Source organism: Phacochoerus africanus, chromosome 1, assembly GCF_016906955.1.
Source record: "Phacochoerus africanus isolate WHEZ1 chromosome 1, ROS_Pafr_v1, whole genome shotgun sequence".
NCBI classification, from domain to species: domain Eukaryota; kingdom Metazoa; phylum Chordata; class Mammalia; order Artiodactyla; family Suidae; genus Phacochoerus; species Phacochoerus africanus.
In genome coordinates this window covers 248,545,953-248,561,826 of record NC_062544.1, presented here as the reverse complement: position 1 = coordinate 248,561,826, position 15,874 = coordinate 248,545,953, and the positions used below count along the sequence as shown (strand labels likewise).

General features: G+C 35.6%; 1 protein-coding gene across 1 annotated transcript in view; it reads left to right on the top strand.

The window, feature by feature from the left end:
- The window catches only part of CHMP2B (charged multivesicular body protein 2B), a 36,269-nt gene extending 20,621 nt beyond the window's left edge, over positions 1–15,648 (top strand). The window contains exons 3-6 of the mRNA XM_047794373.1: positions 7,133–7,327; positions 10,906–11,008; positions 14,464–14,570; positions 15,047–15,648. Of these exons, the coding sequence (XP_047650329.1) occupies positions 7,133–7,327; positions 10,906–11,008; positions 14,464–14,570; positions 15,047–15,157 (516 nt within the window). The 3' untranslated portion in view covers positions 15,158–15,648. The remainder of the gene's footprint in view (positions 1–7,132; positions 7,328–10,905; positions 11,009–14,463; positions 14,571–15,046) is intronic.
- Positions 15,649–15,874: the final 226 nt, after the last annotated feature.

The following is a 15,874-nucleotide window of genomic DNA, read 5'->3' as shown; positions in this document are numbered from 1 at the left end:
GGGAATCTTTGTCTTATTCCAGATTTTAGTGGGAAGGATTTCACCTTTTCTCCATTGAGTATTATGTTTACTGTGGGTTTGTCATAAATGGCTTTCATTATATTAAGGTATGTTCCCTCTATATCCACTTTGGTAAGAGTTTTGATCATGAATGGCTATTCACCTTTGTCATGTGCTGTTTCTGCATCTATTGAGATGCTCATGAGGTTTTTGACTTTTCTTTTGTTAATGTGGTATATGATGTCGACTGATTTACTTAAGTTGAACCATCCTTGTGCACCTTGGATGAATCCCACTTGGTTGTGGTGTATGATCTTTTTTATATCTTGTTGGATTCAGTTGGCTAAAATTTTGTTGAGAATTTTTGCATCTATTTTCATCAGAGTTATTGGCCTATAGTTTTCTTTTCTCGTGGTATCTGTCTGGTTTTGGTATTAGGATGATGGTGCCATCATAGAATGTCTTTGGGAGTGTTCCTTCTTCAAACTTTTGCAAAAGTTTAAGGAGGATAGGTATAAGTTCCTCTTTGTATGTTTGGTTTCCTGTGAAGCCATCTGGTCCTGGACTTTTATTTGTAGGGAGTGATTTTATGACATATTCAATTTCATTTCTAGTGATTGGTCTGTTCAGTTGATCTATTTCTTCTTGGTTCAGTTTTGACAGGCTGTAAGTCTCTAAAAAGTTTTCCATTTCTTCTAGGTTTTCGAATTTGTTGGCATACAATTGTTCATAGTATTCTCTTATGGTTTTTTGTATTTCTGCAGTATCCCTTGTGATATCTCCTTTTCATTTGTGATTTTGTTTATTTGGGTTTTTTCTCTCCTCTTCTTGGTGAATCTAGCCAGAGGTTTGTCAGTTATGTTTACTTTTTCAAAGAACCAGCTCTTGGTTTTATTGATTTTTTTTTTAAATCTCTATTTTATTAATTAATTCTTTCATCTTTATGAGTTCCTTCCTTCTGCTGACTTTAGGTTTTGTTTGTTGTTCTTTTTCTAATTCATTTAGGTGTTGGGTTAAGTTGTCAACTTGGGATTTCTTCTTTTTTGAGGAAGGCCTCTATTGCTATGAATTTCCCTCTGAGCACTGCTTTTGTGGCATCCCATAGATTTTGAGTGGTTGTGTCTTCAGTATCATTTGTCTCAAAGTATTTTTTAATTTCCTTTTGATTTCCCCATTGATGCACTGGGTTTTTTTAATAGCATGTTGTTTAGTCTCCATGTAGTTAGTTTTTTTCTCATTTCTTTTCCTGTGGTTGATTTCTACTTTCATTGCGTTGTGGTCAGAGAAGATACTTGAAATAATTATTATACTGTTAAATTTGTTAAAGTTAGCTTTGTGCCCCAATATGTGATAAATCCTTGAGAATGTTCCATGTGTTCTTGAGAAGAAGGTATATTCTGATTTTTTTTGGATGTAATGTCCTGAAAATGTCAATTAAGTCTAATTTTTCTATTGTGCCATTTAGGATCTCTGTTGCCTTATTGATTTTCTGTCTAGAGGATCTGTCCATTGATGTGAGTGGCATGTTAAAGTCCCCTATTATTGCATTCCTATCAATTTCTCCTTTTATGTCTGTTAGTATTTGTTGTAGGTATCTGGGTATATATTAGGGGCATATATATTAACAATTGTAATATCCTCTTCTTGAAAGAATCCTTTAACCATTAAATAGTGTCCCTCTTTGTCTTTCCTTATGGCCTTCATTTTAAAGTCTGTTTTGTCTGGTATGAGTATTGCAACTCTTGCTTTCCTGTCTTGTCCATTGGCATGAAATATCTTTTCCCATCCTCTCACTTTCAATTTATATGTGTCTTTTGCCCTAAGGTGAGTCTCTTGTAGACAGCAGATCGTAAGCTTTTGCTTTTTTATCCAATCTGCCACTCTGTGTCTTTTGATTGGTGCATTCAGTCCATTGACATTTCAAGTAATTATTGATAAATATGTATTTATGGCCATTTTAAACCTTTTTTTCCAGTTGATTCTATGTTTCTCCTCAGTTCCTTTCTTTTTTTGGTTGGATTATTTCCATTTATTTTATGCTTGAGTACTTTTCTTTTTAGTTTTTCTGAATGTAATATTTGGTTTTGATTTTTGGTTCCCCTTTTTAAGTATGTTAATCCCTTCCTATATCTGCTTGCTTTTAGTCTGATAGTCATATAGGATTGAACACATTATTAGAAAAAATAATTTAAAAAGTCTATATTTTCTTCCTTCCCTTCCCCACATTCTGTAATTTTGTAGTCCTTTTTTAATATCTTCAAGTGGTTTTTTTTGCTCTTCCTTGTGTTTATCATCACTTTTACTGTAGTTTTTATTTTTGTTTTTTCCTCTTTTAGATTTATATGCTGACTTATTTAAGTGATTGCTTTCCAATCGTGGTTTCCTCCATCCTCTTTCTTCTTACTTCTTTTTTATTTAGAGAAGCCTTTTTGGTATTTCTATTAGAATGGGTGTGGTATAGCTGTACTCCTTTATTTTTTTTTTTTTTGTTGTTGGAGAAATTCTTTATTTCCCCTTCTATTTTAAAAGATATTCTTGCTGGATAGAGTATTGTATATTGGTAATTTTTTCCTTTCAGAACTTTATTTTTTGGTTTGTTTGTCTTTTTGCCTTTTCTAGGGCTGTTCCTGTGGCATATGGAGATTCCCAGGCTAGGGGTCTAATCGGAGCTGTAGCCACTGGCCTACACCAGAGCCATAGCAACGCGGGATCTGAGCCGTGTCTCTGACCTGCACCACAGCTCATGGCAACGCCGGATCCCTAACCCCCTGAGCAAGGCCAGGGATTGAACCCGCAACCTCATGGTTCCTAGTTGGATTCGTTAACCACCGAGCCACAACAGGAACTCCCCTTTCAGAACTTTAAATATATCTTGCTACTGTCTTCTGGCCTGTAGTGTTTCTGTAGAGAAATCAGCTGATAGCCTTATGGGGATTCCCTTATAATTAATGCTCGATTTTTCTCTTGCTGCCTTTAGAATCCTCTGTTTGTCTTTAACTTTTGCCATTTTTTTGTATGTCTTGATGTGGGCCTATTTGGGTTCAACTTGTTTGGGGCCCTCTCTTCTTCCTGTATCTTGATAGCAGTTTCCTTTAGATTTGGAAAGTTTTCAGCCATAATTTCTTCAAATATATTTTCAATCCCCTTTTCTTTTTCTTTTCCTTCTGAAATTTCTGTTATGTGTAGATTGACCTGCTTCATATTATCCCATAGATCTCTTATATTGCATTCATGTTTTTTCATTTGGTTTTCTGTCTGCTGTCCTGATTGGGTGATTTCCAGTATTCTATCTTCCATGTCACTAATTCGTTCCTCTGTGTTATTCAGTCTGCCCTTTAGTGCCTTTAGCTCAGTTTGCATCTCTGCAAATGAATTTTCTGATTTTTCTATGTTCCTCCTTATATTTTCTAGTTCCTTTCTAAAGGAATCTGCATTACTTTTTATCTCTGCTCTTAATTCATTGATATTCAGCTTTAATTCCTTCAGTATTTTCATTATCTCCCTTTTGAACTCAGTGTCTGTCAAACTGCAAAGGTCTGTTTCATTGTTTGCCAATTCAGGTGAATTCTCCTGTTTCTTTAACGGGAATTGTTTCTGAGCTTCTTCATTTGCTTATGTTTTTCTTTTTCTGTGAGTTTAGGGAAGCCAAACTGTAGTCTTGCAGGGCTACGTGTATGCAAGAGCACCCCTATGTATTTTGTGGGGGGGTTACTAGTTATTTTTGGTGTGGGAGTTTGAGTATTTGCTATCTTTTTCTTTAGTGTGAGCAGGCTATTATCCCCAGGGTGCTGAGTGTGTTTCCAGGGAGAAGGAGGCAATGGGTAGGGCTAGTGGTCAGTGCCTGGTTACTGGGCTCCTAACTGTAGCAAGTACCTGCTGACAGGTGCCACTGGTGGGTACACCTAGTTGTAGGGCCCTGTGAAGTGGTAATGAGCCTTATGCAGATTGACAAGGTGCTCAGAGCATTTGGCATGGCAGCAGCAGGGTGTCTGAGTTCTCAGGGGAGTGAGAGCAGCAGCAGGTAGTGTTTGATTGCAGTGCCCTCCTCTGCGATGTTTGGAGCCACCAGTGGTGCCAGTTCAGGGACCTCTCATGGTAGTGGGCCATGCCTACCTCTAGAGTCAGTGATAAATGCAGTGGTTTGCCCCTGCCACCTGCAGACCACTCATGAAGCACCCCGTCTCACTTAGGCCACACAGGAGGTGCCACACAGGCTGCTCTTAGTTGCAGGATCCTGGGAAGTGACATGGATCAAGCATGTGGGCACTGCCTGGAGGGTTCAGCATGGGCAGCTTCTGGGCTGGTGTGCTTCTGGTGGTTCAAGAGCAACAACAGGTGGTGTTCTGTCACAATGTCCTCCTCTGTGGTGCCCTTTGAGGTGGTTGGGGCTGCAAGTGGTTCTTGTTCAGGGATCCCCAGTGGCAGTAGGCCACACCTAACTCTGGAGTCAGTGATAACTGCAGTGGTTTGCCCCTGCCACCTGCAGACCACACGGGAAGCACCCTGTCCCATTTAGCCCATGCAGGAGGTGCTATACCACCTAGTCCTAGTTGTAGGGTCTTGAGAAGGGACAGTGATCAAGTGTCTGGGTGCCACCCAGAGCCTTTGGCAGTGGCAGTTGCAAGGTGTGTGTGTTCCCAGGGGCGTGAGAGCAACGTGTGGTACAGACCATGCCTCCCTCTGGCCTCTGCAGTCTGTCCCTGTCACCTGTAGATCACACAAGAGGCACCAGATCTTACTTAGCCCCCCGCTGCCCCAGCCCACACAAGAAGCACCTGGCCCGGCCACCCACAGACCACATAAGAAGTGCCCAGTCTCCCATAGTCTGAGCAAGTGGCTTCTCGCTACCCGTAGTCTGCGCCAGAGCCGCCCCATCCTCTTGAGAGCCCGCGCCTGCATATGCAGGGAGATTCCTATGGCGGTCCACCCTTCCTCCTCTCACCCTCCCCAAGAGTGGCCCCTTGCTTCTTGTGCCGGCATAGACCCTGTCCCATGTTCCCTCTGCCGTGGTGTTCTACTCCCCTGCCTGTGGCACACTGCTCCTTAGCCCCTCAGGCTGTCCCCACACAGCCAACCCCAGTCCTCTCCTCAGGACTGAACTCTAGAGCCTAAGTCTCAGTGCCTAGCCCCCACCCAAGCTGTGGTGTCCCGGCCGGTGGTTCAGATGATCTGTGTGGCTCTCACTCTGCTTTGCCCTCCTCAGTCCAGCTGCTGCGCTTTTCTCTGCGACTTTGAGGTCCCTCCATTCTCGGTTGATCTCCTCATTGGTTAGGTGGCTTCCCAGGATGTGGGTTCCTTTTCTCTTTTGCAGCTCCCTCTCAGGAATGCTAGTCCCGTCCTGATTCCTTTTCTGTCTCTCTTTTTTTCTTTTGTTCTACCCAGTCTTGTCAAGAGTTTCTTGCCCTCTTTTGAGGTTTAAGTTCTTCTGCCAGCATTCAGTAGATGTTCCTTGTGAGTCGTTTTACATGTAGATGTGTTTTTTTGATGTGTTTGTGGGAGAAGGTGAACGAGACATCTTACTCCTCCACCACCTTGATCCGCCTCCCATTTCTGCGAAATTTTAAAATATGGTGACATCATGTTTTTAGTACTTTTTTTATCCTTTAACATCTTTAGGATATAAAGTGATTACCCCTTTGCAGTTCCAATATTTGTCATTTGTATGTTCTATCTCATTTTTGCTCCCTTTTCTGATGGGCTAAAGGTTTATCAGCTTGATCAGTTTCTTGTAAAAAAACAGCTTTTGATCTAATTCATTATCTGTATTTTTTCTTTCCTAGTTTATAAATATTTTCTTGTTTATAGTATTTCCTTCCTTTTGCTTACTTTGTTTTTTTACTATTCTTTTTTCTACTTTTTCTGTTTCAAAGCCTACAGGATACTCATCTTTTTAAATATAAGCTTTAATGATTTGAATTTATCTCTGAGAACTATTATAACTGCAGCTTACGCATTTTGTTATGTGGTATTTTCATTGTATTGAGTTCAAAATATTATCTCATTTCCCCCCTGATTTTTTCTTTAGCCCATAACATTTCAAACCATGTTAATTTCTGCTTGTGATATTCCTTTAATATTTTTCTTACTGCTTTCTAGTTTAATTTCACTGTAGTTAGAGAACATAACTTTTTTTGATTTCAGTTCTCTTATATTTGTTGAGCCTTGTTTTATGATGCAGAATGTGGTATCTTTTGGTGATTTTTTTTTATTCTTAGGGTACATTTGTAAAGTGAGTTTTCTGTTGTTGGTATTGGAGTTCTTAGTAAATTTTGGTCAGGTTTAGTTGGTGATAGTTAATTTGTAAATCTTCCATATAGTTACAGATTGTCCTAGCAATTATAGCAGTATAAGTACAAAAACAATTGTTGATATCACTTCTGCTAGTTGTGTATGTGTTTGTTTTTCCTTTCAGTTCTATCAGTAGTGCTTCATGAATTTGAAACAACTGTTTTAGGGGTGTACATGATTAGGATTGTTTTGACATCTTTGTGTATTGATTCCTTTATCATTATGAAATGTCCTTTTTATTCTGGTAATATTTCTTTTAAAGTTGTTTTTTTTTTTTTAATGTGATGTTAATGTAACCACTCCAGATTTCTAGATTTTAATAAGTATTTATATAGAATATATTTTACTATCTTTTTACCTAGCTTTGTTTTGGTAATTAAATTTGGTTTCTTGAGATAGTATGTAATTGGCTTTTTGTTCTTATCTAGTCTGACAATCTGCCTTTTTTTTGTCATGGTAGGTGGACCTTTTCATTTAATGTAATTGTCCGCATTACTGGCTTTAAATCTACCACTATGCTATTTTTTTTTTTTTTAAATCTGCCAACTGTTTGTTTTTTTCTACATACTTTTGGATTGAGTTTTTAAATTTTCTTCTGGGCTTTATTTTATGTGAATACTATTTTGTAGACTTGTTTTGTATTTGTGGATGAAGGTACTAGTTCTCTCTTCCCCATGTAAAAATAAATTGCCCTCTCGAATTACTGTTTCTCCCTATGACTTTATAATAGCCTCTTTATAATCAGGGTGAGAGGGTATATTGTGTATGCTCCATCTATTCTTCTTAAAACATTGAGGACTCCCCTTTAATGCTTTTGTTCACCTCTTTTTATTTCCCCCCTTAGGAATTAGAAATTAAGAAAATGGCCAAGATTGGTAATAAAGAAGCTTGTAGAGTTTTAGCCAAACAACTTGTACATCTAAGGAAACAGAAAACAAGAACTTTTGCTGTAAGTTCAAAAGTCACTTCTATGTCCACACAAACAAAAGTGATGAATTCCCAGATGAAGATGGCAGGAGCAATGTCTACTACAGCAAAAGTAAGTGTGAACCTTTATATCCATATCCATATACATATATAAAATTTTATTGAAGATATTTAAATGTAAGTATTCAAATCAAATTTAAAAATGCCTTCATATATATATATATATATATATGTATAGAACCTTGTAATTTTTAATAAAATGAGTTATATAATCCAAATAATTATTTTTGGATTTTTTTATTGATTTGTTTTAATATAAAATTTTTTGTTTTAGGAAAATTCCACAGTCCCAAGATTACATGTAGCTTCTAAATTTTTTAAATTGACTTAAAATGGTGTTTGCTTTTTTTGCTTAAATTTCAAAAATATTTTTGTGCTTATTTAATTATGCCATAAATTTTGATATAATAATTTGAATAATGATTTCCTCTTGATTCAATTTCATGAATGTGTCAAACACATGAATCTTGTCAGTGGAATTTATCCATTAATTTTATTAGAAACTTATGTTTGCCTTACAGTCTTTATAGTAAAAAATCAAACAAAAACCAAAAAAAAAAAAAAAAACAGTGTTTTTACTGTAGAACTTAAAGGACTATGAGCCTTTCAGACATTTAGTAAATAATGAGCTCCTTGTCGTATATTAAGAACTGTGAGAAATCAGAAGTTTAAGACAAAGGCTCTGCTTTCACAAATCTTATAGTTCATTTGAGGGTGGGAGAAGATTAAAATATGTCCAAAAAAAGAAACTCAGTATACATCAGTCTGTGCTAGGTTTCAGTGAACTGTACAGATCCTGAATAGAAAGATCTAAAAGCCTTTGCAGAAGGGATCTAGATCTTAAAAGTACTACTGAGTCTTAAATGAAAGGAAGGAAGAGTATGAAGAACAAAAGGAAAAAGAGCCACAGAGAAGAGAAAGTACAGATGTGTATTAGGAAAATAGTACATAATAGTTGATTCTCATTATTTGCAATAGTTATGGTTTATAAAGTTGGAAACACTGAATGAGGGAATATCAAACCATTGCTCCTAGGGCAAATGCAGGGTTGGGTTCCTCTGAGCCTTTGATCACAGTTTTTGTTAACCAGTCTGTACCTAATCTTGTTTTATGGGTGTTTGTTTTGAAAGACACCTTACTTGTAGTTGATTCATAAACATTGAACCTCGTGGTCAGCAGCACTGTCGCTCACACCTGAACAAAGCTTGTCTAACCAATGCATTTTCTCCACATGGTGCATCACAACCTTCTTGCACTTAGGAACACTAGACCATACTTTAGTACTATGAGTGGGAGCATTTTAAACAGTGAAATCACCAGCCAAAGGCACAAAATAGACCACAGAGAAGATACTAATTTATAGTATGAAGGCTGAGTCAAGAAGGCAGAGTGCCTCTTTGGTTGACCGGAGCCGGAAACGTGTATTGGGCGACTTGAATGTCGCCCAGTGTGGATGTCCACAAATGAACACATAAGTACACATAAGTACTGAGTATTGACTTGAGGTTATGAATACATTTTAGTGAGTAGGCAAATTCACAAATAAGGGATCCAGGAATAATGAGGATCAGCTGTAATTGACTACAGATCACATGAAAATAGAATGTGTGTACAGTAAGTGCACTGGCACATTCTGTTCCTTAAAAAAGTAGAATATTTTAATATTAGTTTTGTTCTGTCAGTTATCTTACTCCAGATATAGCTAAGTCATTTTACAGTGAAAAATACACAATTAAGGGCAAAAACTTTTGTTTTCCTCTTTTGGTTTTACAAATAGAACTAAGCATCTCTTGTTTGCGGAAAAGATCACATATGAAGATCACACACTGGGCTGGATAACCTTTGAGTAATGTTAAAGAGGAAAACTACTCATTTTGAAATTTTGTGCAAGTGATAGGGTAGGAAAAGATACCATATGTGGTCTTGCTGTATAGTGATGTGTGAATTAGAATTTTCACTTAAATTTCTTAGAAATTGTTAATTCAGGTAATATTTGTTTAGGTCCTTTAAGTAGAACTATAATAAGTAATGAGAATGAAATAGAAAGCAAAACTAGGCAAGGATTTAACCTGGTTAAATAGGTTTTAATAGGTTAAAGTTCATTTAAAAAGCAGCCCATTTGAGGGGTAGTTTAGTGCAGTGATTAGAAACATAAGCTTTGGAATCAGATTATTTGGGTTCAGATCTCACTTAGTACCTGTTTGACCTTGACAAACTATTTCATCTTCCTGTACTTTCATTCTCCATTTGTAATAGAGGGGAAAAAGTAATGCCTAGCACATAAAGACTTGTTAGGTTTAAATATCATTTACTTTAAAATTATTATATGTAAAGTGCTTAGAACAGTGCCTGGCCAAAGCAAGCCTATATAGGCATTAGCTGCATATTATCACTGTCATCATCATTGTTGTTGTTAGTTTATTTTTGTAACAATAATTTATAAGTTAATATAATTTACACCAATAAATAGGATAAAATTTCATCTATAGTGAGTAGAATTTAACTAACCTATTTTAACCTAGGGTGTCAGAGACTACTTCCATAAGAAAATGGTACATTAACTGAAATCTGAGTATTCATAGTGAAAGCAAATAGAAAAGAACATTCGAGGCGAGAGGCAGTATATGCAAAGGTCCTGTGGCAGGAGGGATCATGGCCCATTTAAGGAAATGAAAGATCAGTTTTTTTATGTATGACTGATTCACTTTGCTGTGTACCTGAAACAAATACAACATTGTAAATCAATTATAATCCAATAAAATTAAATTTTTAAAGAAAGAAAGATCAGTGTGTCTAGAGGGCAGTGGTATAGAATGAGGCTGGCTTATTAAGCAGAGTGCAAATAATGTTTGGTCTTACAGGTCAATTATGGAATTTGGCTTTTAATACTAAGGGCAATACAAAGCCACTGGAGAGTTAGGTATGTGTATACTGGTGGGGGTAGGGAGGGTGCATTGTCATACTTGATATGGTTATTTTGGCTTCAGCACGCATAAAAGACTGTTTTGTATCTCAGAAACCAACATGATTCATATAATACACACATATTACAGACACATATATGATAACAATAATAGGTAAAATATTTTGGCCATACTAGTTAGCATTAATTTCCTTTAAAAAAATAGTTGTTAATATAAAATGTGAGAGAATTCTTTCCATGTTTTTGCAGAACTCAATGTTTTGATCATTTCTTGAAACAGTGGTTTAAAATGTATTAATAAGTATGTATGCTAGTATATCCTTTAATTTAGACATTAAAAATTTTTGAAAATTTTTGAAAAATTCTTTTTAATTTAGTCATTGCCTGCTTGCCACATAATAGGCCAGTGTAATTTTCCCATTTGAATAGCAATGGGTTTTATGTTGGCAGTATTTTTTATTACATAATTTTTTGCCTACTGTTCAGATAAGGTTTTCACAGTGGTCTTATATTATGTAGATGTTAAGCAGATGGTTTCCAAATGAGTATTCATTTTTTTTTGTAAAATACTAACATTCTTATGTTTATGGCAGAATGTACATCTTTAAAAAAAACCCTGCCTTTTCTGATGTGTTCCCTTTGGACTTATTCCATAGTAAAATTTTCATAATTATGTAGCTAACATGAATGTTTTCATAAATTTAAAGACAATGCAGGCAGTTAACAAGAAGATGGATCCACAAAAGACATTACAAACAATGCAGAATTTTCAGAAGGAAAACATGAAAATGGAAATGACTGAAGAAATGAGTAAGTTTAATAACTTAAAATGAAATTTATAGTTTTCTTATCTGTGAATTAGCAAATTTATTTACTAGCAACTACATTTTCTCATCTATGAAGGCACAAATGATGAAAATAGAAATGATTACAGCTCCCTTACAGATAGATGACTATATTATAATTATATTTTTATAAAAGGCTCAAAATTCTATTCTATTAATGATTAATAGGAAAAATAAAAATGTTATGCCATATTTCTATGCCTAAGCAGTTTCACTATATTGATTAGTGGGCCAAAACCAAATTGTGAATAAAATAACTCTTTCTGGTATAAGTTAGTTAGTTTCAGAGTTGTGTTGATTCTTTCATACTATAGAAGATCTATCTTTCATACTATAGAAGATCTATTTATTTTGGAAGTAGAGTTAATGGAGCTCTTTCATTCTCTTTGCTTTTTCTCCTTCCAAAGTCTAAATTTAATATTTATTTTTCTTCTTTTTGAATATAAACTGCATATGTGGTAGAAAGGAACAAAGCATGTAAAAATATTTATCACTCACACCACCCAAATACAGTGTTAATGTTGTATGTTTCTTTCCTGTATTTCCCCAAATATTATAAGGTAAGATAATATATATAGTTTTTAATCTTATCTTTCTTTTTAAAAACATAGTAATATAACATTAGCATGTACTCATTACCTTGAACTTTCTCTGAAGTCTTTTTTTAAGTGGGTTTAATATTACATAATATTATATATTACATATTAATATTACAAATCAATATACTCTAACTTATTTAACCATCCTTATATTGATCAATAAGATTGTTTTAAAATGTTTAGTGTATTTGATAATCCTTTGATAAATATGTTTCTATAGTATCTCTGCTGAATTTCTTCATTGTTCTTCGGGTATTAAGTTGTATAAAGCTTTTGGTTCATACTGCCAAATTTTTTATAGAAAGGCTATCCCAATCTTTATTTCACCGATAACAAATGAGTGACCATTCACAGCACCCTGGTCAATGTTGAATCATTATTTGTGTAATATGTCAAAACTTTCATTATTATTTCCCTTAATTGGTATTATTTTAGCTATGTAGGGATATGCCATTTTAGCTCTGCTTATCTGCTAGCATTTTAATTTAACAGCATTTCTTGTGTAAAATCATGTCTAATTAAATAACTAGGATTACTAAATTCACCATTGTTCTAGTATTCTGTTTTAGAGTGTCTATTTTCCTTGCAAGATTTAATGATACTGTATATGAATCTTTGATAGTTCCAAAAATTCTTTAGCTTTTACTTCAAAAAATAAAATTTTTTACAAAACATAATTAGTGATTTTTTTAATGACAGAGAATCATCATTTATATACTGATTGCAGTATCTAACATATTCATGTGGATTCCAATGATGGCACAGGTGTGAGCAGATCTTAGCAAAGGAATTAACTTTTCCATTAATCTGTAATGAGAATCACTAAGCTTGTACTTAAAACTCATATCACAGTTGTTCTCCTTTGTATTTTAGTAATTTGCAAGTGAGCTTGAAAGAATAGAGTTATTGGTGGTTACTCAATTTTTCAGGAATGTATATTAACATTAGTATTTGCATCCAAAGATAAATTCAGGGTTTAAATGGACATATCTTTTTCCAGTTACAATTATATTGTGCAGTGTTGCTCCAAAACTTAACTCACTTCAAGTTTTGGAAACAAAATCTTTGGAAATTTTTTATTTTATCTTTGATTAATTTTGTTACGTCTTCTGAAAGCATTTTTCTCTGCTAATCCCTAATTACACCATTCTGATGGTTCTCCTCTATCCTTTCATTTTTTTCTGCAAGTACTTTTTCATTCAAGCCCTTGTAAACTCTGACCTGGACTCCCCACCTTCCTTGCTACTCTGCTGCCATCTGAGTGTCACCAGTGCTAATTTTTTTTTTTCTAGAAGCTTACTTCTGAGCATATTGATCAGATTCCTACAGTGGCTTCTTTCTGACTACAGAATAAAATCCTAGATCATAAATCAAAAGCAGTTTTCAGATCAAGCCCCTTTATTTTGTCAGGGAGAGTACTGAGGCCCAGAGAGGTAAAGTGACTTCCCCTAAGGCTGCACAAGTATTATATGAAAGAATAGAGATTCTAATTAAAGTCTTTTAACATTCGATTTATTTCTTCAGAGATGATATTCCACTTTTTTGGCCTTAAGCTCTTTAGCCTTTTCCAAATTGACTTTATTAAGCTAACAGAAAAAAATCAAATTGTCAAACCATGCTCATACCAATCAGAGATCTTCAATATTAAGCTTAATTAGCAGTGTCAAGGATACAAGCTATTAAGATGCACAGGCAAAACGGGGAGAGGCCTAGGACATTCCAGTGACTCCCAAATCTTTTCTTCCCATGTCAGAAAGAAGCTCTTTGACCCAGAATGAAAGATGATGTATCTAATAAGTTTATCATCCTGTGTTGAAGGGAGCCTTTAGCTTAGGAAATTTATTAAATTTATACCTCAGATGGTCAGCTAGTTGACTGGGCTGCTGGTAAACAGAGTCATATCTGCTAGGTAGAGAATCCTTGTTTATGGAATGCTCTTAGTGGGCTGTTTTTACTTTAGGATTGTTACAGCTACAATCTGTGGGTTTATATCGGTGACTCCTTTGAAAATAGTTGATATTTTCTGTTTACCAGAAGCCCAGTTAACAGCATGCTTACAGAGAGATCAGACTACGTGACTTGTCTTTCTTTGGCAACATTCCCCAGTGATCATGTTAGTAGTGCTCATGAGCCAGTTGCTGTATTTCCTTACGTCCCAACCATTTTCCATTTTATGTATCTTAAACAAACAGAAGGACTTACTCTTCCTTTTATCTGTCCCTGTTGCCTTCCACCATGTCTTTGCTCATGCTGCTCTGTCTCTGTTTAGACAAATCCTGTGTCCTTCCAGGACCATCTCATGTGTTACTTCCTCCCAAGTGGATGTAATCTCTTCCCTTTGAAGTTTTATAATCATTTACCTTTCTGTTTATCACAAGATGTTTAATTTTTTTCTCTTCTACTTAATATAAAGTACCTAAGTTCTTCACTTGTCTTCATCTATCCATAAATTTTATTTTATTTGAATTTTGTCTTTTTAGGGCCTCACCCATGGCATACAGAGCTTCCCAGGCTAGTGGTCTAATTGGAGCTGCAGCTGCTGGCCTATACCACAGCCACAGCAACACAGGATCCGAGCTGTGTCTTGTGACCTACACCACAGCTCAAGGCAACGCCGGATCCTTAACCACTGAGCAAGGCCAGGGATTGAACCCGCAACCCCATGGTTCCCAGTCAAATTTCTTTGCACTGTGCCACGACAGGAACTCCCATAAATTTTATTTATACTGTGTAAACTTATGTAGTTTGGACTTCTAAAAATATCAGCCTAACCATAAATCTGTTCGAAAGTAACTGTTTTGTTTGCTTCCCTTCCCTCAAGTCAATGACACACTCGATGACATCTTTGATGGCTCTGATGATGAAGAAGAAAGCCAAGATATTGTGAATCAAGTTCTTGATGAAATTGGAATTGAAATCTCTGGAAAGGTATGAATGTCTTAGTTAGGAATATTTTGTCTACCCCTTTTTGTTTTGTTTTGTTTTTTGTCTTTTTTTTAAGGGCTGTACTCAACAGCTTATGGAGGTTCCCAGGCTAGGGGTCAAATCGGAGCTGTAGCTGCCAGCCGACAGCCACAGCAGCTCAGGATCTGATCTGTGTCTGTGACCTACACCAACACCACAGCTCATGGCAACACTGGATCCTTAACCCACTGAGTGAGGCCAGGGATCGAACCCACAACCTCATGGTTAACTAGTTGGGTTCATGAACCACTAAGCCACAACGGGAACTCCTCTACCACTTTCATCACTTAAATTTTTTAAAGTTTCCTTTATGTTACTTGTATGTTTTTAATATTTGTTTGAAAAGATAACTACACATCTTTATAGCACATCCTTTATGTCCTAACCCAAAAGTTTGATAACACACATACTTTTTTTCTCTTTGCCTCTCTTTAATACAGATGGCCAAAGCTCCATCAGCTGCCCGAAGCTTACCATCTGCATCTACTTCAAAGGCTACAATCTCCGATGAAGAGATTGAACGGCAACTCAAAGCTTTAGGAGTAGATTAATCAAAAAAGCCATTATATTTTGCTTATTATAATTTTTTAGTATAAACCAGGCACAGTGCAGATTCCTTTTACAAAACACATTTATTTTGCAAAAATGAAGACCATGAGTAAACAGTTGTTTCCTAACCCATGGCTATTTTGAATCTTTTGCCAAAGAATGACAATGATATATAAATGGGAACAGTTTGGATTTTAATTAGAACTGTTTAGGGTGATGATATGTAAAAAGTTGACTTCTTTTCTGCATGGCATATAGAATTTATATACATTACTTAGTGTAGTTTATGTTCTTAAGTCTTTTTACACTGAATACAAATCTTGTTAAAGCCACCAGGCATGGACTTAAAGAGACTTGTAAAAATATTAAAATATGTCATTAATTCCGTATCTGTTACTTGTCCTTTGTAAGTGGTATGTGTTATGACCATAGGCCAAATTATTTTTAAGTCATCTAAAAGAAAAGTGCTATTTAAACATCTGTCTTAAAAACTTAAGAGCTTTTCTTCTCTCTTTTTTTTCCTTTGGGAGAACATTGTAGTTGGTAAGTTTATTACCTTTCAAAATGTACTTGGCACCTGCCTTAAACAGCACAAACATATTGTGCACATCTTTAAATTATTTTAACTGACAGAAAAAAATTACATTTTAAACCTAAATTGAAGCCTCTTAGAAAAATTGCCCAGGCTGTTTTTTGTAAAGCATATAAAAACAAATTGA